At 40.0% G+C, this 27,171-nt stretch overlaps 1 protein-coding gene across 1 annotated transcript; it reads left to right on the top strand.

Annotated features, from left to right (window-relative positions):
* Positions 1-337: 337 nt before the first annotated feature.
* On the top strand, positions 338-27,030 carry LOC124146330 (high affinity choline transporter 1-like). Its single transcript, XM_046516575.2, has 8 exons — positions 338-615; positions 14,091-14,198; positions 15,760-15,915; positions 16,351-16,499; positions 18,975-19,121; positions 20,496-20,625; positions 21,002-21,219; positions 25,626-27,030. The coding sequence occupies exons 1-8, from the start codon at positions 450-452 to the stop codon at positions 26,262-26,264; spliced, it is 1,713 nt and encodes a 570-aa protein (XP_046372531.1). The 5' UTR covers positions 338-449; the 3' UTR covers positions 26,265-27,030.
* Positions 27,031-27,171: the final 141 nt, after the last annotated feature.

Genomic DNA, 27,171 nt, shown 5'->3' with positions numbered 1-27,171 from the left:
GCTTGGATGGGATCAAGCGATATCTACACTGAGCGAAATGCATGGGTCTTGCATAAAAGTCAACTTTTGCATGGAATGCATGCTTTTCTGTAGCAGTTGCGTTTTTGTGACTTGATTCCATACATGTACTACAATATTGAAAACCAAACTTTACTTGTTTGAAAAAAACACTAAAATATTGGTGTCACAGGAACTTTTGTTGTTGAGTATATATGGGCTACTGGCCTCACCTGACACACATACATGAACACCCTTACAAAAGATCTATTCATCGGACCCAGTACATAGTGACTGAGTGTAATTCAGCACATGTTTATCCAACCGTACAGCCCATGAATATCCAACCGCATATGAGATTACTCTCGTATTCCTAGCTTCGCACATCATATGTGTGTAGCATAGCGGACACAAGTGGAACAACTGTTTTATTCCAACATTTATTCAAAGCGATGGCGATTAATATTGCTGGCGTTGTCGTAGTCGTTATTTTCTACATCATCATCCTCGGCGTGGGGATCATTGCTGGGCGGAAAAAGACAAAGACAAAAACAGCAAATGAAATGTTTGTAGCAAACAGACAGATGGGATTTCTTGTTTCGTTGTTCTCACTAACAGGTAAGTGTTCTAAATGATACTGAAGTGCCGGGCAAAATAAGATGGAGACTCATGTTTGGTGGCAAAAAATCAAGCAAACAACAATAGTTATTTGATGGTGATGCATTTGATATTTATCATAGTTGTGTTTGAGACCTTAAGTTTACAGTGATTTGTTGACTGCTTTCAACCTAGTAACGTTTTGATAACGTTTGTAATGCTTTGGTCAAATACAATTTCAAAGTGTATATTTTCTTTTGCCCAGCAGTTTAGACTCGGGTCATTTTGCAGTCCAAAATGAGATCAAGCGATATATACACTGTGGATATCGCTGCAATGAAATTACATCACAATGCTTTGCAAACCATTGTGACGTCATTGGTTACCATGACGTCACAATCAAATGACATCACTAATGGCTCTGCTACTTAAGACACTGAAGACACTGCTAACTACTGTCTACAAATTGAAAATGTTGGAAGAATCATGTTGGATGATAAATAAAATCTCACCCTCGTGTCTTTTGATATCATATATATCAACACTCGTTGATAAAAGTGGCAAAAACCCTCGGCAAGCCTCGGAATTGTTCCACTTTTATCAACTCGTGTTGATATATTTGATATCAAAAGACACTCGGGTGAGATTCTCTATATCACGGAAAGTTGGTTAGCCAGGGATTACCAGCAAAACGGGGTATAAAAATAAAAGCCTAGCTGATATGTTTTAGTTCAATGCCACCAGAGTACGTCAGAACAAAATTAAAACTGCAAATTACTTACTAACGAAACCTGAGTTTCGACCTGACCAAACCAGAAGCAAGACGACCCGTAAACGGTCTAGCGATACCTGGGGGTGAAGATACATGACTACGTCAAAAAAATTATACGAGACACGCGAACCCCAGAGAGAGAAGCCTCTCCAGGTCAACTAAGGGAATGCTATAGACTGGTAGGTGGTTTAACGACCCGGTTACAGAGAGCAAGTGGTCGAGGATGACATTGGGGTAAACTGAGGTTAGGGTCACAAGGTCAGGGTGACTAACAAAAAGGGTTTATATACCTCAGATCAAAATTTTCTAGGATTGCTAGTTTTACTAGATCTAGCCCTCTCATGGACCTCACTTAACACTAAGGCAGGTGAATGTATTTGACGAGTGTTATGAAGAAGAAAAAAGTGTAACTGTTCATTAAAATGAGGTTACCTCACACCAAACCCTTCGTATTGGCAGATACACTTGTAGATGGATTGATGAATACTATATCTGGAGCGTACCTGAATCAGCTGAGGTTATCTATAACAACTAATGTAGGTCACGAACAAAGGGTTGCTATTTACCAGGTCCAGGCCCCCTCCTGAGACATGTAGACGTTGGAATACTAGTGAACTGCATACGTGGGTTTGGGGAGTTGAGGCGGTCCAGTTGAGTTCTGGGGCCATTGATAGGACGCCAGCCATCAACCGTGATCAGGCTATTACATATACATGTACCTCCTGCCTACCATCAATTTATCGTGTTCTTCCTTTTTCTAGAATGGTGGATACATAAGGTATTGTGTCACGCTACAGTAGGCATCCGATACGCAGGCAGTTAAAGCCTCCATGATAAAATGTATGACACACAGTCGCGCCCTTGTAGTAGGCCCTTGAGTGACAAGATGTGGCATCTGTATTGACAGCTATAGACACACGCACGCACGCACACGCGCACACACACACACACACACACACACACACACACACACACACACACACCACCTTTGGCTTTTATAGAAGCCTATGACGCTTGCCTATGATGAAGTAGATTTGCCATGTAAGCTGCTGCGACATCTGAAAATAACAGTGAAACAAACCCGTCCCATAACCATAAGTATCGTAACAATAATCATAATCAATTATCAATGATTCCGACTACATTGTATATCATAAGCATGTGTTTATGAATCACAATCAAACAGGTGTTCGCGAAATGGTGAGCGTATCCTGCACCACTGTTAACACTAATCACAAACACATGCAAAGGCAAGCAAGTTATTTCCCTGAATGAACACGGAACACATGGGACGAATCAAAGTAGGGAATTGCATCGGCCATCACATTGGTTACAGATGCGTCAAATGTGGAAAAGTGGCTACCATAATACGTTTTGAAGCTTTCCTGAGGGCTTGAATGTACAAACAACTTCAGCACGACTCGTGGGACGCTCATTAACATCTTCGTAGAAAGAGCACGCACAATTTTACATGAAATGTCGTGAAATATAGGCACCTAAGGCTTGGGCTGATGGACATTGCTCGACATAAAGGGAAAGTGACTTTTGGAAGGTTGAAGTAATCCCTCTTGTCGTACAGTCTTGTGAAAAGTCGTTTATCTTTCTGAATCTGTTCACAAATGGACATCGGGGAAACAACAAAGGAACCAGATGATCATGGGGCGGGCACAGAACATATGTTCTTGATTTATTGCGAGAAACACACAAACACATGTCATTCACTCCACTCTGGGAACTGGACAATTATATTAATTAACATCATGTCGTTTTCGTGTGGGACACTGCATGCGTAGCTGTCATCACGTTACTGCTAAATATTGGAGAAGGAATGTAAACGTTTTGCCACATAAATATGTGTCACTTCGTATTCACATTGGCTTCTCATGTCGTATCCACGTCAATATGCCTCCTATCAGGCAATAGTTGTGTTCATTTACACATTGCTCTCATCGACCTTTTGAAAATAATTGTCAACACGTCCCATTTTAATTCTGGAAACCCAAAAGTCCAGAAACTCTACGCTCTTTGCCCAGTCTCGGTTAAAGGTATTTACAAAATTAAACATGCCGTTTTCATGGGAACATACCAAGGAAGAAAAAATGAAAAAAAAATTGTTTAAAAACTCAATATTTAGACTATGTCGCCCATGGGCCTGCCCATGGGCGAAGTCTGGCCCATGGGTAGGCCCATGGGCAGGCCCATGGGCGAGAATATGTTCCTTTACTTAAAACTCATGTTTTTGTTTCGCAAATACATTTAATGTATTCATTCAAGTATCATGACACAAAATTTAACTCATTTTAGCTTAATTCAACGATTTTATAGCGATATTTAAATATTTCGCCCATGGGCGAGAAAAGGTTTGGCCCATAGGCGAGAATATGTTCCTTTACTTAAAACTCATGATTTTGTTTCGCAAATGCATTAAATGTATTTATTGAAGTATCATGACACAAAATTTAACTCATTTTAACTTAATTCAACGATTTTATAGCGATATTTAAATATTTCGCCCATGGGCGAGAAAAGGTTTGGCCCATGGGCGAGAATATGTTCCTTTACTTAAAACTCATGATTTTGTTTCGCAAATGCATTAAATGTATTTATTGAAGTATCATGACACAAAATTTAACTCATTTTAACTTAATTCAACTATTTTATAGCGATATTGAAATATTTCGCCCATGGGCGAGAAAAAGGTTTGGCCCATGGGTAGGCCCATGAGTAGGCCCATGGGCGAGAATATGTTCCTTTACTTAAAACTCATGATTTTGTTTCGCAAATACATTTAATGTATTCATTACCATGACACAAGTACCATGACACAAAATTTAACTCATTTTAACTTAATTCAACGATTTTATAGCGATATTTAAATATTTCGCCCATGGGCGAGAAACAGGTTTGGCCCATGGGCGAGTATATGTTCCTTTACTTAAAACTCATGATTTTGTTTCGCAAATACATTAAATGTACTCATTGAAGTATCATGACACAAAATTAAACTCATTTTAACTTAATTCAACGATTTTATAGCGATATTGAAATATTTCGCCCATGGGCGAGAAACAGGTTTGGCCCATGGGCGAGAACATGTTCCTTTACTCAAAACTCATGTTTTTGTTTCGCAAATGCATTGAATGTATTTATTCAAGTGTTATGACACAAAATTTAACTAATTTTTACTTAATTCAACTATTTTACGGCGTTATTAAAATATTTCGCCCATGTTTTCGTCAGTCCCTTTCAAGCATCAACTAACTGTTTGCAAAGTATATTGTATCATGTGAAATATACTTTATATTATATCATTACATTACTATTTAAAAAGGGCATTTGGTTGGATGTTTCCTTTAGTTCTACAAATTTCACCTGTTTTACATATTGTAGCGATCTTTAATGAACCCGGCCTTACCTCTCGTAACGTTTTGACAGTTTATCATACGAATTCATGTGCGTGTACTCCAATTCATTGGAGTTATTTTCCACAACATTAAATTTTAGTTAGTTTCTATTTCATTTCCCATTTTATGTCCCGTTGATACATCACACTGGGCAATTACGTGACACTAGGTATGCAATATACAGGTACGCGTGCGCGTATTTTAATGAAAAAAACTATTCGTCTTTTATTGCATAACGTTTGGCTGAATATCTTAAATTCTAACGAAATCTCGAAATAATTATTTAATTACATGCGGTTTCGAACTGACCATTGGGAATTATGTTTCAATGCGATTGAGGAAAACGTGAGTGAATATTGTGACACTAAAGCAACTTTTAACTGCATTGTCACTTTTGGTATGAAAATGGTAACAGTTCAGAAAAAACAACAGCCTTCTTATGATAATTCTCATTAGTACGTTGTATCTAATTACAGTGTCGGCCTTATTTACAGGTGATTCTACAATACCTGCTCTCGGTCAATTACGATCTACCACACCACGCGTGAATAAACAGTTATGCAGGTGTTGCTGTGGGCAAATACCTAGCCTGAAAATGTTTATTTTTTTAAGGATACATGTTTTACAAATGTTCGTTGTTATGTGGATATATTAAGCACAAAGACAAAAAAATGTTTATGAAAGATGAATTAGTGCCTTGATATATTCATCGAGATGTGTATCATCGTTTAATGGGGTCATTCAATAAACGTATGTTTGGAGGAGATATCAAAGGAGCCGCTCAATATACACAGTGTCGTCCGGTGAACTACCACCGCACCCTGTCCATTAGAGTTATGTAATCGGTACACAAATATATTTGATGCGGTGTCAGTGCGGAAGGAGTTTGAATTACGTCCGCCACTTGCCACAGAAATCCTCAAAGTATAGAAACAATAAACAAGGTCAATCCGTACTAATTACCTAGTGACGCACGTAACAACGACTGTCAATAGGGAATATGGTGAAAACAAATTGAAATAGATTTTAATAAAACATTATTGTACTAAATAACTCGCAAAAGCGGTGCCTAAAATTGTTTGACCGTGTTATGTGTGTTGTAAACTGACGAATAGCAAGTAATTGTCATGCTGTACGCATGGTTCCATATACAAATTCAGTTATACAACCGGTATGAAACTGAGAACTGAGATACCAAGTACAACCTGCATTCACACACGGAAGCAATATACTTGTGAGGATGCCCTCTCCTCTAAAAAATGTATCACTAAAGTATTTGCATTGTAATAAATATAGTAATGATAAAACTTGGTAATTTGGTAGGTCTCCGACAGATATGATTTTCAGTTTTTTTACACCTTTGATTGATACGGATTACGTACCTGTATTCTAGTCACTGTCTCTAATGTATCTGCTTGTTAGAAATTTCAAATGTCTTGTTATAGCACTGTTCCTAAAATACGGCAGTTTCTTTTATCGGGTATAAATAGTTGATTCGTCTTGTCACGCAGTCATTTTTACTTGATCGAATGATTTCCACAAAAAATTACGGCAGAGAGTTTTGTATTTTATTATATTTTTAGAAGATTTTAGAAGATGCTTACATCACTGTATCTCAGAACGTAAAACTGATAACATTCAAACATGTAATTAGTACACAGTTAATTGTTTCATATAATTTCCTGCATATTCCTTTTTGAACAAAAAGCCTACATGTATACTGATATCGGTGTCCACTGTTAAAAGGGTATTAGTGCAGTCAGCCATGGTAAATGGAGAGACAATAATGAGGTGAGTAATTATAGTCTGTTGCAGAATATGCGGTATAAGTGTAGTCATTGATACATATACACATTACACATATACAGATGAAATACACGATATGATGCAGTGCAAGAACAAATTAAGATACGGTTTCTATTAAAAATAATTATACGATTTTGGATTTAATTAGCATGTTTAAATTTTCAGGCCAACACGGCTGAGATACAGCATCGGCATACTCAACTGGAGTTGTTTTCTGCCGGTCGTAAGTTCATTGTTTGACTGAGCACACTCGTGTCGGGGTTGCGATATTTTCTTCTCTTTGTTGGCAGCCTGCCACCGGTCTGAATTTTGAGAAAGGTCTCAGCATGGGACTGTTAATTACTTCTTAATGATGTCTACAAGCTTACAAACTTGTAGATGTTGGGTGCGGTTAGGACCAAACTTTTTCAGCTCAGAGTGTTAGTGGTCCTGGAACCCATAGTGTCAAACAGGTTCTGCACAATACGTCCATCAGATTCTACTGTTCAGCAACATTGTCACTGAATTTCAGAACTCTGGCATGATATAATAATCAAGGATTTCGAAGGCAAAACCTTTTCTCGCCCATGGGCGAAATATTTCAATAAATCTGTAAAATAGCTGAATTGAGTAAAATTGAGTTACATTATGTGCCATGAAAATAGTAAGAACACCTGCATGTATTTGCGAAACAAAAACATAAGTTTTAAGTAAAGGCAAATATTCTCGCCCATGGGCCAAACCCTTTTCTCGCCCGTGAGCGAAATATTTCAATATCGCTATAAAATCGTTGAATTAAGTTAAAATGAGTTAAATTTGGTGTCATGATACTTAAATAAATACATTTAATGTATTTGCGAAACAAAAACATGAGTTTTGAGTAAAGGAACATATTCTCGCCCATGGGCAGGCCCATGGGCGACATAGTCTAAATATTGAGTTTTTGAACATTTTTTTTTCATTTTTTCATTAAATTTTGTGTCATGATACTTCAATGAATACATTTAATGTATTTGCGAAACAAAATCATGAGTTTTAAGTAAAGGAACATATTCTCGCCTATGGGCCAAACCTTTTTCTCGCCCATGGGCGAAATATTTAAATATCGCTATAAAATCGTTGAATTAAGTTAAAATGAGTTAAATTTTGTGTCATGATACTTGAATGAATACATTAAATGTATTTGCGAAACAAAAACATGAGTTTTAAGTAAAGGAACATATTCTCGCCCATGGGCCTGCCCATGGGCCTACCCATGGGCCAGACTTCGCCCATGGGCCTGCCCATGGGCGACATAGTCTAAATATTGAGTTTTTAAACAATTTTTTTTTCATTTTTTCTTCCTTGGTATGTTCCCATGAAAACGGCATGTTTAATTTTGTAAATACCTTTAACCGAGACTGGTCAAAGAGCGTAAAGTTTCTGGACTTTTGGGTTTCCAGAATTAAAATGGGACGTGTTATTGTATTTTCGTGCAATACTAGTTGTACTATATAAAACATCTCGACATCTTCAACTTTTGACTTCAAATTTGAATAACTGAATAATAAGAATCATTAATGTAATCAATGGTGTTTTTATACACAAGCAGTGCAAACTTTGGACCGTCATGAACTGAAGCGGAGTCGGTCTCGTTATGAACTGTAGGTACGACTGTACGGTAAATATAGCAATGCACACATAATCTGATACTCGCTCGAACTATTCAGGGGTTATTGGAGCACATTTTTGTGTCATAATAGTTGCCATTCTCAGTCCCACATGTGCGTGACGTACACGTCTTTGCCAGTTAATATGCCTAAACACACATGTTAAAACGCATCAGGATTAAAGTCGACTCCAGTATCACGGTATTTGACATAATTACAACGAATCTTTAAAAAGCTCTTACAATAATTTATTTGAAATTCGGTGATCTCTCCTACTTTCGATGGTTCAGTTCGGACATAAGTGTGTTATGTCACAGTAGCCAGTGGTTGCGTCACACAGGTCACGTGATGAGGAATGCAATCGTTCGAGTTTGGCAAGTCGAGGGTTATGATATATGGTATCCAGAATCAAAATAGTGAAGTGAGACGTGCGTCGTTCTAAGTTAACACAAGTCTCTCAAATAAAAATTCTTCATGAAGTCCAAACATTTATAAGTTTGTGTCAGACCGCCTCCGTTGTCTAGTGGTAGGCAGGGTAACAACAAATACCAGCTTTTAACGTCATTGGTATGAAGCGACCGGGGATCGAACCCTTGACCTTCCCCTCCGGGCGGACGCTCTACCACTAGACCGAAATCTCATCGATTCTAAAATTCAAATAGATGTATGTACCCTACTCACACATACTCAGATACCCACCAGATGAGTTGACAGACAGTTAAGCGGGCTGCGACCGATAAACACCTGGGTCAATTAACTCAACACTCTTAGGCATGAATAACCTCGGCTGGGTTAAAATAACGGGAAATAAACACAGAGGACCTATCCCTACAATAAGTCACTTAGACTACAAAATAGATGATTACGTCTGAATATCAACTAGTCTTAATCGACCCAAGTTTCAGTCACTTTGACTGCACAAACAAATACTAAAATTTCCACAATGCTAGACAATCACGGGTAGGTTGGTTATCCACGGATTACTAGAAATACAGAGTATTGCAAATAGTAGTCACTAAGTGCCTAGACCATCACGGGAGGGTTGGTTATCCACGGATTACTAGAAATACAGAGTATTGCAAATACTAGTCACTAAGTGCCTAGACAATCACGGGTAGGTTGGTTATCCACGGATTACTAGAAATACAGAGTATTGCAAATACTAGTCACTAAGTGCCTAGACAATCACGGGTAGGTTGGTTATCCACGGATTACTAGAAATACAGAGTATTGCAAATACTAGTCACTAAGTGCCTAGACAATCACGGGTAGGTTGGTTATCCACGGATTACTAGAAATACAGAGTATTGCAAATACTAGTCACTAAGTGCCTAGACAATCACGGGTAGGTTGGTTATCCACGGATTACTAGAAATACAGAGTATTGCAAATACTAGTCACTAAGTGCCTAGACAATCACGGGTAGGTTGGTTATCCACGGATTACTAGAAATACAGAGTATTGCAAATACTAGTCACTAAGTGCCTAGACTATCACGGGAGGGTTGGTTATCCACGGATTACTAGAAATACAGAGTATTGCAAATACTAGTCACTAAGTGCCTAGACAATCACGGGTAGGTTGGTTATCCACGGATTACTAGAAATACAGAGTATTGCAAATACTAGTCACTAAGTGCCTAGACTATCACGGGAGGGTTGGTTATCCACGGATTACTAGAAATACAGAGTATTGCAAATACTAGTCACTAAGTGCCTAGACCATCACGGGAGGGTTGGTTATCCACGGATTACTAGAAATACAGAGTATTGCAAATACTAGTCACTAAGTGCCTAGACAATCACGGGTAGGTTGGTTATCCACGGATTACTAGAAATACAGAGTATTGCAAATACTAGTCACTAAGTGCCTAGACTATCACGGGAGGGTTGGTTATCCACGGATTACTAGAAATACAGAGTATTGCAAATACTAGTCACTAAGTGCCTAGACAATCACGGGTAGGTTGGTTATCCACGGATTTCACCAGAATCTAGATCGAACCATGTCCTGAAAACCACTTCCTGAAGGAACCTGACCACTCCAGTAGTGAGACAATCGTGAACGTGTTAACGGAACCTGGAGGGTCAAGAAACAAAATTTAGACAGATTTGAAATATAAAGCGAGCGGAACAGCGGAGAAGACAATCTCTCTTGGACCGCTTGGGAATACAACTGACTGGGACGTCTAACCAACGTGTGTTTCTACACACGTGGAAAACACTAATAGCAAACTAAGTACTATATCTATACTGAAGATGTATGTATCAAAATAAGCGCTGAACATAAGCTATCCAACGGGATCAAAGATTTACAACCAGCCATGCACAATTATTGATGAAGCTAAAATGATCACAAACACATGAGAAATATCCCCTCATGTTTGCAAATTATAATTACAAAAACATTTTCAATACAAGAATAAGGTAGCGAACATATAAGAGATAACGTACACCTAGTCACAGGATATGAGAGTGTCATTAGATCATCACTAGAGAATGAAATAGTCGGTGGGTGGGTGGGTGAATGTGTGCGAGTACAACGGTTGAAATTTCAAACTTTTGAAACCTGTCAAACAATGAGAAACTGTGTGTGTGTTTTTAAACATTAGGTATTTTTCACTGCCAAAACCTGCTGTCGCTATATGAGAAAAAAACATCTTCGTGTCATACAGCTGGATAAATCCCGAGTGAGGCGATAAATAGCCATCTGTCATCATCAGCCAGTGGCTTTTTTAAACACGTGAAGCGTTCATATTCAGTCGACAAGACAAAACATATCTCTATATATCTACATAATGACTTTTTCATTTTTCTTATTGATATTGCAGTTTCATTTTTCAGTTACGCATATTACACAAAAAGTTATTGTGCTTTAAGATACGAGTAAACGACAGCCTGATCTGTGCCGGTTGAAATATCCCATATCATTATTTACATTTGCAAAATATTATGTTTGTAAGTATTATTGATTTTGTGTTGAAATATGAGTATTTCAGTGATTATTGTCTTGTAAGGTTTTCCCGAGTGTACCTTTTGACATTCCCAAAATAGGTTTAAAATCGTTTTTTATTATCTGAGCGATAGCTGCATAGGTCACTGTCCACGTATCCCGTTTGATAAAGTAGCGAATTTGGAGGTAGAATATGACGTAATATTTGACATTGAAACCACTAAACCACTAAACCACTAAACGGTATAACACGTCCCATTTTAATTCTGGAAACCCAGAAACTCTACGGTCTTTGCCCAGTCTCGGTCAAAGGTATTTACAAAATTAAACATGCTGTTTTCATGGGAACATACCAAGGAAGAACAAATGAAAAAAAGATTGTTCAAAAACTCAATATTTACACTATGGCCTTTACTTTCCTTTACTCAAAACTCATGTTTTTGTTTCGCAAATACATATATGTATATCTTGACACAAAATTTAACACATTTTAATACATATATGTATATCTTTCAAGTATCATGACACAAAATCTAACACATTTTAACTTAACTCGACGATTTTATAGCGATATTGAAATATTTCGCTATAGACTGTGTCAGCTATAGACCTCGGAGTTACCGTTCTGCAAAATGTAGACGTGGCATTATATTTAAGAATCGAAACAGGCAGATATATTAATTTTTAAGGTCGAAAAACAGGTTTTATTCCAATGCCCATTAAACGATTTTCTAAGATCTATGGGGAATAACGTATCAGCAGTACCCTTTCAAAAATAACGTCGTCCAATACGACGTCACCAAGTTGCGAGCGCATGTTCTAATCTCCAGAAATGACGTCATGATAGAACAATGTTTTATCGTGAAATAGACGCTTCGTTTTTCATTGTTCTTTGCGATTTATCGCGTAGCTTTGCTTTATATCAAATTCAAGGGTGTAATCAGTCAAAGGGAATTGGCCACTGGACCACTGTTGGCGGATATCGACCAATCCGAGCATAAATTCCGATATTTCTGTATAGAAGCAGATAGAAACATGTTAAGAGCACAATTGGCGTCCATGGGAATGCCTTCTGTTTGTTTTTCAATTCTGTGATTTATATATATGTCACATAATTCATTCAGGTTATGACGTCGGGATGTCCGATTCTCCTTTCCATTGACATTGTTTTATCTTCTTGTATGACAGTTAAACACTTTCATGGACGTGCAAAGATAATTCCAAGTGTTATAAATTGACAATGGGGTTTGGTATATGTATACCCTCAAAGTGGTGTATGGGAAAAAGCATCGGTATTGAATGTTGTCCGTATTAAGTAAGGCTATGTAGTCCTGTAGTCCGTATTGTCGAATAAATTAGTTCACTACTGTGTGGAGTGTTGTGTGGTCGTGAGGCAGTTGGATCATATGTATTGTCTTAAAACATTGACAGTACAAACTGTACATTAATAGAAATTTGGGTTCAACCTAATTTTGGCATAAATAACTAACAACCAACTGTCGATTCGGGACAGATTTTGGATCACTTAAACAATAGAATAACGTTGTCCATTGTTTTAATAACAGTTAATTGTGATTTATCTGTGCGAGACCTACAATAAATGATCGTGTTAACGTATAACTCACCCTTTATTGAAGTAGTGTCCAGCTCACATCGATCATCAGCATCGGTAGAATTATGACAATCATATCACAGTTACAAAATAAGTAAATAAAGCGACAAAACCCTTTCCGTATCCAAGCGAAATCTCTGTTTAAAACAGAGTCGATTGTACAATTCCGACTATGTAATGAGCATGTGTTTATGAATCGCTATCAAATAGTAATGATACCAGGTGTTCGCGAAAAGGTGAGCGTATCCTGCCCAACCGGTGACACACGTCACCAACACATGCAAAGGCAAGTCAATTGTTCACCTTAAAAAACATGGGAACAAATGGTTCAAGTCAAAATAGGGAATTGCATCAAACATCATTTTTGTCACTGATGCGCCAAATTTGGAAATGTCCCCAAAATGTCTACCATAAATGTATAAATGATATATCAAATAATGCTACATATAAGGCCAGTATGTTAACTGAGGAAGAAATCAGCTAGCTGGGACAGAATGGGTTAATTCCAATTCCGTGTCCTCTTTTTAAGTTTTAGCATTCTACGAATGACAACATCAGGCATTGTTTTGGATAAGTCTTCGACAGCATCCATAATGAGCATCCATAATGAGCTGTGATCCCAATTGGTAGGATGTTGCTGGCGGTATTTTGGTCAATATTTGAATAACTGACGAAGATTGTTATTGTCAACAATAGGGAAGTCACCTGTGATTATATGACCTGCAGGTTGACAGCAGTATGATGATCCTTGACACCCACTAGTAGAGGAATTAACATCATGAGCTCTGCAACACGTTCCTATAATTGGACAACCTGGATGAAAGTGTGTTCGAAAGGGAAAAGGAAATTTTTTGGGGTTCCTGAAATTTGAAATATTGTGGGACATTTTGGGAAACCTATCCTTGTCTGGGAATGTTAATTAAATCAAATTAAATGTTTTTAAAAGCAATCGTAAAACAAATTCAGTATAAACTTTACTTGTAATAAGATAATGTTTTTCTTCTAAAGTAAATGAAAAAGAAAATGATAAATACCCAAAAAAGAAATAAAAACCAGTAGTTATTTAAGTTCATCACTGCCTGTGCGTTCAGCATAACCCATCTCGAAGCCGCGTGTGACGTGAAAGGTTTATAGACGATTGATTCAATTTGTTTTTTCCTGGTAAAATTCCAGGTATAAATGTGGCGTTAAACAACAAACAAGTAAGCAAATGGTTGGAATAAACAACAGTACTTATAATTATGTTATCATTATATATATATCTTTTACATATTTCTTGCATTAAGAAATAATGTCAAGCTATGTCTATTCTTCACACCTAGCAACGAATGTTGGCGGAGCATATGTTAACGGCACGGCAGAAATAATCGCATCAAGAGGTCTTCTCTGGACACAGGCTCCAATAGGCTATTGTATTGGACTCTTCATAGGTAAGTTATTTGCACTTACGTTATTAAGAAATTTCTTAATCATGCCATGTATTAACCAAGACATTCACAGAGCTGATGCCTTATAACGCCCAATATATGGTAGTAGTTCAAGAAGCGTATTTCGTTTAAAGTCGCACCCTGACAACAATATTGAACAGAACAGATTATGTGTTCGTTTTTTGTATTTACATGTATCAACATCTGCGTATATGAAGGTACGCATTTCTTATGGCAATAGTTACGCATTCCTTATGGCAATAGTTACGCACTCATAATGGCAAAGAATACCCACTTCTTCAAGATGACGTCGCGTTCAAGATTATTGCATCATATTCCGACGTGTATGCACTTGTATGTGTGTGGCTGATTGTACTAGTCCGGACTAATGCCGGTTCTTGATGCTGGTTCACTGACATTTCGTGCAGCAATTTAACATAGATACTCTCAACTCAGACACACACTGACTCCAAGCCGACCAGTACTTGTTTCATACCCTTTATGCAGAGCGCCAGGCAGGGAAACAACAAATACCACATTTTAACGTCTTTTGTCGTGTCATGCCTGGGGATCGAACAACCGACCTTCCGTCCTCATGGCTGGCGCTTTATCCCCTAGACCACAGAGTCCCTTATGGCAAGAATACAACATCCTTATGGTAAATGTTACGCACTTCTTACAGCAAGAGTTACGCTCTCTTACTGAAGCGTCACCTCAGGACCTTGCCGGGTAGGAATAAGTCCCCATGGCCAACACTCTACTGCTTGTTGTGAGAGGCGATCACCTGGCTCGGGTGATGAGGTTCGGTGACTTTGTTGGTTGCAAGTCATCGTCCCCGACAACATTTGGTCTCTCCCCATACTATCAACAACAGATTTGTCTGGCACAAACCTGAAAATCTGTCTGATAATTTACACACAGAAAGGGTTTAGATTAAATATTGGCGACTGAGGCGTTGCTTGATATTCACTTCTTCACCCATTATCACAAGAGTAAATCGAACCATGAGGCTTCATGTAAACATTGATCCTCATCAGTTATCCAGTTTGTCATAAATATGTCCATTCTACTTCAGTAAATACCCTTCATCCATTCTGTTCCAAAGCCTTTTGGAAGTCACCTGATATATCCATCTCTCCTGTCAGAAACACCACACCAAATGTCTCTCCAATGTCGTTTTATTTTATTGGACGGTTATATTTAGCGTTCGAATCGCACTTGAACGGAGCAATGGGAATGGTTCTAGGGTATTGACTTGGATGGCGAAATAATACATCGGCTCCGGGTTAGAATTGTCTTCAACAACGCATGCTTGTCGTAAGAGGCTTCTAACGGGATTGGGTGGTCAGAGTAGCTGACTTGGTTGAAGTTTGTCATCGTATCTCAGTTGCGATGCCTATGATGACAATCACTGGATTGTCTGGTCCAAATTCGATTGTATACAAACCGCCGTCATATAGCTGGAATAGTGCTGAATGCGGCGTTAAACAACAAACAAAAAAACATTGGTGGCTTAATGCGTCCAATAACCAACTGTTTGAGTTAAGCGTTTTTATATATCCAGGCGGCTGGTTCTACGGTCCAAAGATGCGTCGGGCCAACTACGTGACAATGTACGACCCGTTTCAGAAGAAGTACGGTGCGAGGGTGGGGGCGCTGATGTGCTTGCCAGAGTTTGTAGGAGACCTCTTCTGGACAGCCGCCATCTTGTCAGCACTCGGTAGAACAACTGTTTCCTCATTATTGCACTGCAGTAGGGTTAGAACAGCACCCAAGAAACATACGCTGGTCGTAAGAGGCGATTAATATGTACATTTGTGAGACTCGGTATCCTATCCGTGCCCATACGACGTGGGATGTTGGTCATACTATCAATCACTGGTTTGTCTAGTCCAGACTCTAGTAGTTACAGGCACCAAGGTGTCTTCAATATTTGCGTCGTTAAACAACCAACGACCAAACAAAGCACAGTACTGCTTTTTCGAAATGAAGTGTTGCGTTTGGTGATCACAATTTAACATACAAAGCCAAATGAATACAAAGTAAACGATTTGCAATTTTGGTAGTCGTTTTATACAAAACTGTTTATTTTGACTAGAGGATTCAGTGTTACGGAGAGTTGACATGTTTCACATACATGGTTGCCATTTTAAAGGATCAACCGTCGCCATCATCCTCGACGTCGACAAAACTACATCCATTATCGTATCGGCCGCCATTGCTGTGTGCTATACTTTGCTTGGTGGCCTTTGGTCTGTGGCCTACACAGATCTCGTGCAACTATTCTTTATTGCTGTAGGGCTGGTAAGTATGACATAGACATCCAATATTCTACCATAAATGACCCTTGGTTTGTCAGTGGTATGTCAGTGCTCGTGTGATTGGCAAAGGCGGTAAACCCCTAGGACCTGCATCTTTAGATACAACTAGGACCTGCATCTTTAGATATAACCAGGAACTACATCTTTTTAGATATAACTTGAACCTGCATCTTCAGAGATATGCATCTGTAAATATAACTTTGACCTGCACCTTAAGATATAACTCGGCACTGCATGTTCAGAGATAACTAGGATACGTATCATGAGACATAACAAGGGTATGCATCTTCAGAGATAACTAGGACCTGCATGTTTAGAGATAACTAGTTTGTGTTTATCTTTAGAGATAACTAGTTTGTATGTGTTTTTAGAGATAACTAGGACCTGCATGTTAAGAGATAACTAGTTTGTATGTGTCTTTAGAGATACCAAGGGTATGCATCTTCAGAGGTAAATAGGATCTGTGCATGTATCTTTAGAGATCACTAGTATATGTATCTTGAGAGATAACAAGAACCTGCATGTTTAAAGATAACTAGGATATGTATCATTAGAGATAACAAGGGTATGCGTCTTCAGAGATAACTAGGACCTGCATGTTTAGAGATAACTTGTTTGTATGTATCTTTAGAGATAACTAGTTTGTATGTATCTTTAGGGATACCAAGGGTATGCATCTTCAGAGGTAAATAGGATCTGTATCTTTAGAGATAACAGTGGCCTGCATCGTACAGAGATAGCTAGGATCTGTATCTTTAGAGATCACTAGTATACTGAACAACAAAAGTTCCTGTGACATTGAATAAGATATAATGCAAAGTTATGTTTTTTACCAAATCTGAAACAATTTCGGTTTGCAACAGATAAAAGACTCATGTAAGTGTTCAAATGGTTTGATTTGTCATACTGACTTCAGAAAATGCGTGATTTCATAAAAAAAAACATGAACATGCCAAAATGTCAATTTACAAATTAATAGCGTGTGTGTCCACCTCTGGTTGCGATGCAAGCAACACATCTTCGTCTCATGGAAAGGACCATGACGATGCAAAAACGGTAGAACAAAAGGGCCGACGATCTCGTCGCGGTAGCGCTGTCCATTGAGATTTCCCTCTACCACTATCAAGCGGGTCCTCTGTCTTGCTGTTATCCCACCCAATACCATAACGCTGCCGCCGGTAGACGCTGTCTGCTCCACTGTAGACGTGCTTGATGGTGGTTTCCTGTCAAAATGGGACGTATGGCGGGTCTTCTGGCGACAATCCCTGCACATCTGAGGCGGCGACGTACGGTTTGTGAAGATATTCGTCGAAGGCCAGGGATGCTTCTTGCAGTCACTGTTGCTGGCTGGAATCGATTTCGTAGGTGTGTTGTTCGAATCCAGTTGTCTTGTCGATTATTGGTTACGCGTGGCCTGCCACTCCGAGGATGGTCTCTGACTGTATTTGTCTGTTGCCAACGTTGCCATAAATACCAAATGGTGTTTCTGTGGACGTTAAATTGACTTGCAACATCACGTTGACTCGATCCTGCTCAAGCATACCAATGGCTCGCAAACGCTCATTTTCGGACAGGCGTGGCATTTCGTAATGTTGAATAATTGCGTAATTTTGTTATTTTTCTGAGTGGTTGTTGTCAGTACGATGCTAAACAATGCATATGAAGTCCGTTAACGCACATTTTTTTATACCCATTTTTTGGTAGTGAAATGCACGGGGCTTGCATAAAAGTCAACTTTTGCATGGAATGCATGCTCTTCTGTAGCAGTTGCGTTTTTGTGACTTGATTCCATACATGTACTACAATATTGAAAACCAAACTTTACTTCACTAAAATATTGGTGTCACAGGAACTTTTGTTGTTGAGTTTATATGTATCTTGAGAGATAACTAGAACCTGCATGTTTAGAGATAACTAGGATCTGTATCTTTAGAGATACCAAGAGTATGCACCTTCAGAAGTAAATAGGATCTGTGCCTTTAGAGATAACAGTGGCCTGCATCGTACAGAGATAGCTAGGATCTGTATCATCAGAGATCAATAGGATCTGTATCTTGAGAGATAGCAAGAGAATGCATCTTCAGAGGTAAATAGGATCTGTGTCTTTAGAGATAACAGTGGCCTGCATCGTACAGAGATAGCTAGGATCTGTATCATCAGAGATCACTAGGATATGTATCTTGAGAGATACCTAGAACCTGTATGCTTAGATATAACAAGGGTCTGTATCTTTTGAGATAACTAACTTACAAGACAGCTTTCATTGTTTCACCACATTTCTCTGCCATTGAGGTCAGCCTGACATTCTAGGCTTCATTACTGAAGGAAGAGTGAACTGGACGTCATTGGTATGGACCACGCGAGCGAGTGTTGATTCATATAGGCGCCTTCTTTCGCCATGAGACTAATGAGCTACACTTCACAATGTCCCTAAAAGATGTCATACTATCAATTTTAGGTTGTGTCCTTCCCGTTCGCTCTCCACCACCCGTCAGTGGACAAGGAGAAGATGAAAACACTGTGGCCCGGCACTCTACCGACAAACGAGATCGGGACATTCATAGACATCTACGGTCTACTTATTTTTGGAGGGATACCTTGGCAGGTAAACTAACCAGGACACAGAGACCGGTGTAGAGAGAGGGTGTTTACTTACACGTTAAGCACATTGATTTGTACTAATATCAAATGGTCGATCCCTAAATAGATACCTTCATGAACATAATCTCGCCTGCCTTTACGACATTTTACCTATGTGTTTTAGAGGGGGGGGGGGGGGGGGGGGGGGAGGCTAGGATTTTATCCTAAAAAAGATCATTTTCTTCTTATTGCTTGAACAAATCAATATTATACTTCTGTTACGCGTTGATTCCTAAACTCAAGCAGTATGTTAACCCGGAAATCAGTGCGTTAAAGAACTTAGTGTGAAACCAACAAACAACCAACAAGTGGAATACAATCAACAAATGTACTTCAAAATTAACAAAGTTTGCAACTCAATACAAATTACTGCACAGCAATTACAATGGCTGTACACAATAGAGTGGGAGACAATGTTCAGTGGCACTATATAGTATGATGACAGTGGTCAGTATCAGATACAGAAATACAGTGGTGACCGCAACAGTCAGTGATAATAATATATATTCACCCAGCGGCAACAGTGGTCAACATTGGGGAAATCAGGGATGATGAGTGTACCTCACATGATACCTGATTCCGGTGTGATGAAATGGGTGAGAGATGCGTAAACGCGCTCTTGTCTCCTTATATACAACCTACCTACATAGCTGCTGGAACTGTCTACACAGTGCCCTCACAACAAAGAATAATCCACGTGTTTCTATAACAGACTATATATCACCATTCGCGGTATACCGGGCAGGAAGTTTACACACCACACTAGAGTCTAAATATAGTTACATCCTGGCGTCTGCTTACATGAATTAGTACCACACTCCTGACGTCCAAACACATTGTCTACCGAATCTCAAGGCCAACAGTTACAATCATTGTTAAACAATAAAATACACTGCCATATAACACTTCATACTGTGTTACAAAAATGTATGCCTCAATAAAATAGATGTGAAGATGCTTTGAAACATTTTTTCAAGCTCGTTAACTTTTCAAAAACTAGTTTTGCAGCTTTAGCTGAGGAAATATCCAGTCTCCATAAAAATTCCGTACCTATAGTAGTGGAAACACAGAAGACCGCTGCTATAGTGTACGGTTGATTTCAGAGTAGCTCAAAGCAACGATTCCAATTCACGAAAGAGACGAAACGATCCTTAAAAATAACAAATAGTGTCAAATTGGAAAGAGTGCGATGCAGATAAAGTATATCAGAAAATGTCCGCTGTACAAACGGTTATCATTAGGACTGGACAATCTCTACATATCTCATGTGTATCTGAATCAACACCTGTGTGTACAAGTAGGAAGCATTGCTTGTATATAGTTATCTTTTTTTCTGCAGCCATTCTATCAACGTGTGCTCGCATGCAAGACTCCGAGAAGCGCCCGTATATCTCTAATGCTGGCTTCTGTACTCTGTCTGTTGTTTGCCGTACCACCAGCCGTCATGGGAGTAATTGGCGCATCTGCAGGTAATATTGAAAGTAATGGAATTTGTCAGGTCAAAGGTTTTTCATACGACTTAGTTTTAACTCGAAAATATTCCACAGTCGCGTATATGCCCAATATCTATTCAATCAGAGCACGTGATATAAAATCCAACCCGAAAAGAGAGTGACTTGAATTGGGTTTAAAGTTGGATGCAAGTCGTAGAAATTTTCCACTTTGATCAAATCAACGAAACCAAACACCACAATAAGGCGAACAATGAGAGACGCAACTCTGCACAGCGCATTGAGGCGACTGATCGATCCGTTCCCCTTAAAAGTTAACAAAATATCAATAGCTTAAAACTGGTTACAAGGCATAATTGAATAAATCGGTACATTATTATTGTATCATTTGCAGATTGGAATCAAACCTCGTACCCGAATGAGGTTCCTCTGGCCTCTGATCAGCTGCCATTTATTCTACCCCTGGTCCTCCAGTACATGTGTCCACTCCCCGTCTCAGTCATCGGTCTCGCTGCCATCTCTGCTGCTGCCATGTCATCTGCTGACTCCACCACTCTCTCCACTGCTTCCATTTTCGCCAACAACTGGTACCGAGGTGTTTTCAGGACCAAGGTAAATCTCGAGTGAATAAAGTTGAATTGTGAAGCCAACCAGTTGCACAGTGTAGTATCGTGACTCTGTGTCGCTCTACCGCTACTGGTTACCTACTGTATAGTGATTCTGTGTAACCCTACAGCACACTAGATGCTTGCTGTATAGTGATTCTGTGCACCCTACCGCACACTAGATGCTTGCTGTATAGTGATTCTGTGCACCCTACAGCACACTAGATGCTTACTGTATAGTGATTCTGTGCACCCTACAGCACACTAGATGTTTGCTGCATAGTGATTCTGTGCACCCTACAGCACACTAGATGCTTGCTGTATAGTGATTCTGTGTAACCCTACAGCACACTAGATGCTTGCTGTATAGTGATTCTGTGCACCCTACCGCGCACTAGATGCTTGCTGTATAATGATTCTGTGCACCCTACAGCACACTAGATGCTTGCTGGATAGTGATTCTGTGCACCCTACAGCACACTAGATGTTTGCTGCATAGTGATTCTGTGCACCCTACCGAGCACTAGATGCTTGCTGTATAGTGATTCTGTGTAACCCTACAGCACACTAGATGTTTGCTGCATAGTGATTCTGTGCACCCTACAGCACACTAGATGTTTGCTGCATAGTGATTCTGTGCACCCTACAGCACACTAGATGCTTGCTGTATAGTGATTCTGTGCACCCTACCGCACACTAGATGCTTGCTGCATAGTGATTCTGTGCACCCTACAGCACACTAGATGCTTACTGTATAGTGATTCTGTGCACCCTACAGCACACTAGATGTTTGCTGCATAGTGATTCTGTGCACCCTACAGCACACTAGATGCTTGCTGTATAGTGATTCTGTGTAACCCTACAGCACACTAGATGCTTGCTGTATAGTAATTCTGTGCACCCTACCGCGCACTAGATGCTTGCTGTATAATGATTCTGTGCACCCTACAGCACACTAGATGCTTGCTGTATAGTGATTCTGTGCACCCTACAGCACACGAGATGTTTGCTGCATAGTGATTCTGTGCACCCTACCGAACACTAGATGCTTGCTGTATAGTGATTCTGTGTAACCCTACCGCACACTAGATGTTTGCTGCATAGTGATTCTGTGCACCCTACAGCACACTAGATGTTTGCTGCATAGTGATTCTGTGCACCCTACCGCGCACTAGATGCTTGCTGTATAGTGATTCTGTGCACCTTACAGCACACTAGATGCTTGCTGTATAGTGATTCTGTACACCCTACAGCACACTAGATGTTTGCTGCATAGTGATTCTGTGCACCCTACCGCGCACTAGATGCTTACTGTATAGTGATTCTGTGTAACCCTACCGCACACTAGATGCTTGCTGCATAGTGATTCTGTGCACCCTACAGCACACTAGATGTTTGCTGCATAGTGATTCTGTGCACCCTACAGCACACTAGATGTTTGCTGCATAGTGATTCTGTGCACCCTACCGCGCACTAGATGCTTACTGTATAGTGATTCTGTGCACCCTACAGCACACTAGATGCTTGCTGCATAGTGATTCTGTGCACCCTACAGCACACTAGATGCTTGCTGTATAGTGATTCTGTGTAACCCTACAGCACACTAGATGCTTGCTGTATAGTGATTCTGTGCACCCTACCGCGCACTAGATGCTTGCTGTATAGTGATTCTGTGCACCTTACAGCACACTAGATGCTTGCTGTATAGTGATTCTGTGCGCCCTACAGCACACTAGATGCTTACTGTATAGTGATTCTGTACACCCTACAGCACACTAGATGCTTGCTGCATAGTGATTCTGTGCACCCTACAGCACACTAGATGTTTGCCGCATAGTGATTCTGTGCACCCTACAGCACACTAGATGTTTGCTGTATAGTGATTCTGTGCGCCCTACAGCACACTAGATGTTTGCTGTATAGTGATTCTGTGTAACCCTACAGCACACTAGATGTTTGCTGTATAGTGATTCTGTGCACCCTACCGCGCACTAGATGCTTACTGTATAGTGATTCTGTGCACCCTACAGCACACTAGATGCTTGCTGCATAGTGATTCTGTGCACCCTACAGCACACTAGATGCTTTCTGTATAGTGATTCTGTGTAACCCTACAGCACACTAGATGCTTGCTGTATAGTGATTCTGTGCACCCTACCGCGCACTAGATGCTTGCTGTATAGTGATTCTGTGCACCTTACAGCACACTAGATGCTTGCTGTATAGTGATTCTGTGCACCCTACAGCACACTAGATGCTTACTGTATAGTGATTCTGTGCACCCTACAGCACACTAGATGCTTGCTGCATAGTGATTCTGTGCACCCTACAGCACACTAGATGTTTGCTGCATAGTGATTCTGTGCACCCTACAGCACACTAGATGTTTGCTGTATAGTGATTCTGTGCGCCCTACAGCACACTAGATGTTTGCTGTATAGTGATTCTGTGCACCCTACAGCACACTAGATGCTTGCTGTATAGTGATTCTGTGCACCCTACAGCACACTAGATGCTTGCTGTATAGTGATTCTGTGCACCCTACAGCACACTAGATGTTTGCTGCATAGTGATTCTGTGCGCCCTACAGCACACTAGATGCTTACTGTATAGTGATTCTGTGCACCCTACAGCACACTAGATGCTTGCTGTATAGTGATTCTGTGCACCCTACCGCGCACTAGATGCTTGCTGTATAGTGATTCTGTGCACCCTACCGCGCACGAGATGTTTGCTGCATAGTGATTCTGTGCACCCTACCGCACACTAGATGCTTGCTGTATAGTGATTCTGTGCACCCTACAGCACACTAGATGCTTACTGTATAGTGATTCTGTGCACCCTACCGCGCACTAGATGCTTGCTGTATAGTGATTCTGTGCACCCTACCGCGCACTAGATGCTTGCTGTATAGTGATTCTGTGCACCCTACCGCACACTAGATGCTTACTGTATAGTGATTCTGTGCACCCTACCGCGCACTAGATGTTTGCTGTATAGTGATTCTGTGCACCCTACCGCGCACTAGATGCTTGCTGTATAGTGATTCTGTGCACACTACTTCACACTAGATGCTTGCTGTATAGTGATTCTGTGCACCTACCTCACACTAGATGCTTGCTGTATAGTGATTCTGTGCACCCTATCGCGCACTAGATGCTTGCTGTATAGTGATTCTGTGCACACTACCGCGCACCATTATTAGGCATGGTGTCTATAGTTGAGCGGCCAATATTTTTCTGCTAACCTAATTTGACACCGTTTACGTCATCTAAAGACACCATAACGAATTAATAATGCCGACAAGTTTACACTTTGTCGTATCCATGTCGTTCTATTCTTCTAACTTTAGTACGCTGACGGTTAGGGTCAAAGGGAGAATACTCTTCAAACCCCAGATGCCAACCTCGAAAATCACAATTAATGATATTAAAACACAAAACAGTGTCGAATAACGAATGTTTGTACCAGAATGTTCATGTTAAATATGTGAAGTGGGTGTTTGAAAATCCAAGATGGCTGTTACTGACGGTATACGGTCTCATGTTAGGTCAGTAACAACCATCTTGGATTTTTACTGACGGTATACGGGCTCATCATATGGGGTCAGTAGTTCTGCTCTCTGATTGGTCTCTCTCATTTTGAGGCATAATAAAGCTAGATACAGTACTTATTAAACGGTGAATCTGCCCAATTCTACCCTACCGTAATACGTAATGCTTGTTGTATGGTGAATCTGTTCTACTGCCCCAAAACCTTATGCTTGCTGTATGGGGATTCTGTCCTACTCTGTTGTAGCAACGTATTTTTGCTTGTAGCGCATCTTTCTTATCAGTATTCTACCTACATTGTGTTATAGTAAATCTGAATTAACCGTAACCTACGACCCCTACTGCATGTCAATACTATTTGTATAACGAATACCGTATTAATACCCAAGCGCCCCGCTCTAATAAGCGCCCACGGCGATATTTGCTAACATATTGGCTAGTAAACAATCCCAATTAGCACCCCTTCCGATTATTCAATGTACACAAAACATATTTATTGGCGTATAATACGCACTCGTGTGTTATATGTACCCTTAATTATGGGCAATTAAATTCTGGAAAAATATATCTGTCGTATATAAACATTTCAGGCTGTCAGCATAAACCACGAAATTTATCCTTTAACTCTGTTTTTTTCACCAAAATAATATTCTCATAAGAGCCCCCTATTTCTAATTTTGAGAGCGCCCTTGGCGCTTATTACGTCGAATACGGTATGTTTTATTCTGGGGTAGCAGTAGATTCTTTCTGAAATGTCAATCTCCTTTTTCTGTTTATAGCAAGTTTACACTGAACTATGTTAAATAAAATAATCATTAACATATATTGTTACATTCTATCAGCCTTTGCGTACTTGCTGTAGGTGTCTGACCGCGAGCTGATCTGGGTGGTACGGATCAGTGTGTTGGTAGTTGGGGCTGCTGGAACCGTAATCGCCATCACCTCCACCACCGTCTACGGCCTCTACGTCATGTCTGGGGACCTCATGTACGTCATCCTCTTTCCCCAACTCACTTGCGTCCTCTTTGTAAACGTTTCCAACGCCTACGGTTGTCTCTCTGGCTTTTTCCTGTCCATTCTTCTGCGTATGATCAGTGGTGAACCTCTCATTGGCCTGCCTGCGCTGATCAACTATCCATTCTACACTGACAAGGACGGACAACTCTTCCCGTTCAGGACATTGATCATGCTCCTTACGTTCTTTACAATTGTCACTGTGTCGTTTCTTGCCAAGACTATCTTCACCAGAAATATTATACCCATGAAGTATGATTTTCTCAAGAATTTTCATGACAACGAGAATATCGTGGATACTGTTGCACTGGGCGCGTCCACTGCTGGGGAGTTGAATAACCGAGAGGTGCACGCAAAAGAGATGAACGAAAACGAGGCAAAGAAACGGGAGTTGGGCTACAACGAGGTTAAGAAACTTGATCTGAGCGACAACGAGGTAAAACAACGGAAGGCACAGAATTTAATTACTTACAGCACAAGATTGTAGATAATCACTAAACGTGTTATTTGGTCATTATTATCACATAAAAGACCGTTAAAGCTCTAAATATAACGTTTTTCAACATCAAATCGATAATGATTTGTTTGTACAGTGTCTCAAGTTTCGATAAAGTACTTTGAAAGTCAGGATTGCCTGTATTTGAACCGAAGATTCCTTTTTGAAACTGCATGTAAGCCGCCATGTTTGTCAATGAGATAAGCTTGGTAACCTAGGCAGTTTAGAACTCATCTTTTCTTTCTTTTACTGCATGAGCAAGTGAAGTAAATGTGTACATCTCTCTCTGCGTCAAGATGCATCACTTTGGGGTTTCCTCCCACATCAAGCGAACGCGGCGTGATACAACTGAAATACTGTTGAAAGCGGAGTTAAACCAAAGTCACTTACTTACTAATTCTCTCTCTCGCAAAATTATCAGAATTGAAATACATGTAAGTGTTGCATTAATAGATATAAACTTTAAATCAGCAGTATTTGTGTTTATTTTTTTAGGACATCTTGAGGCATTGATCATAACGGTGTTAGAACGATAATAATCGGGAAGTATACTTATATAATGTTTGGAACAAAGTTAAGGAACACTTGGAGATGGGAGTTAGTATTGCTGCGTTCAAAACAGATCCATCATATAAAGATGAGAACATGCGAGTAAGTGAGTGACTGAGTTGGGTTTAACGCCGCTTTTAACAGTATTCCAGTTATATCGCGGCACGTCAGCTTAATGTGGGAGGAAAGCCCGAAGTGATGCAGGTCTCAGACGTTTAACACTTCGGTGAAACCAACGAGCACGGGTGTGGTGCTGACAAACCGAGAAACATAATCAGGGCGAACCGGGATTCGAACCAACAATCATAGGTTTCTGGCGTGCCCAAGGGACGCAACTCTGCACAGCGAA

This window comes from Haliotis rufescens, unplaced genomic scaffold, assembly GCF_023055435.1.
Source record: "Haliotis rufescens isolate VD_foot unplaced genomic scaffold, xgHalRufe1.0.p SCAF_11, whole genome shotgun sequence".
Lineage (NCBI taxonomy): Eukaryota > Metazoa > Mollusca > Gastropoda > Lepetellida > Haliotidae > Haliotis > Haliotis rufescens.
This window is presented reverse-complemented; position numbering and strand designations above follow the sequence as displayed.

Excerpts from the sequence above, each read along its gene's own strand:
- LOC124146330 (XM_046516575.2), top strand. The coding sequence starts at position 450 with ATGGCGATTAATATTGCTGGCGTTGTCGTAGTCGTTATTTTCTACATC. Across the intron at positions 14,199-15,759 it reads TTGTATTGGACTCTTCATAG|GCGGCTGGTTCTACGGTCCA; the intron begins GTAAGTTATTTG and ends TTATATATCCAG. Across the intron at positions 15,916-16,350 it reads CGCCATCTTGTCAGCACTCG|GATCAACCGTCGCCATCATC; the intron begins GTAGAACAACTG and ends GCCATTTTAAAG.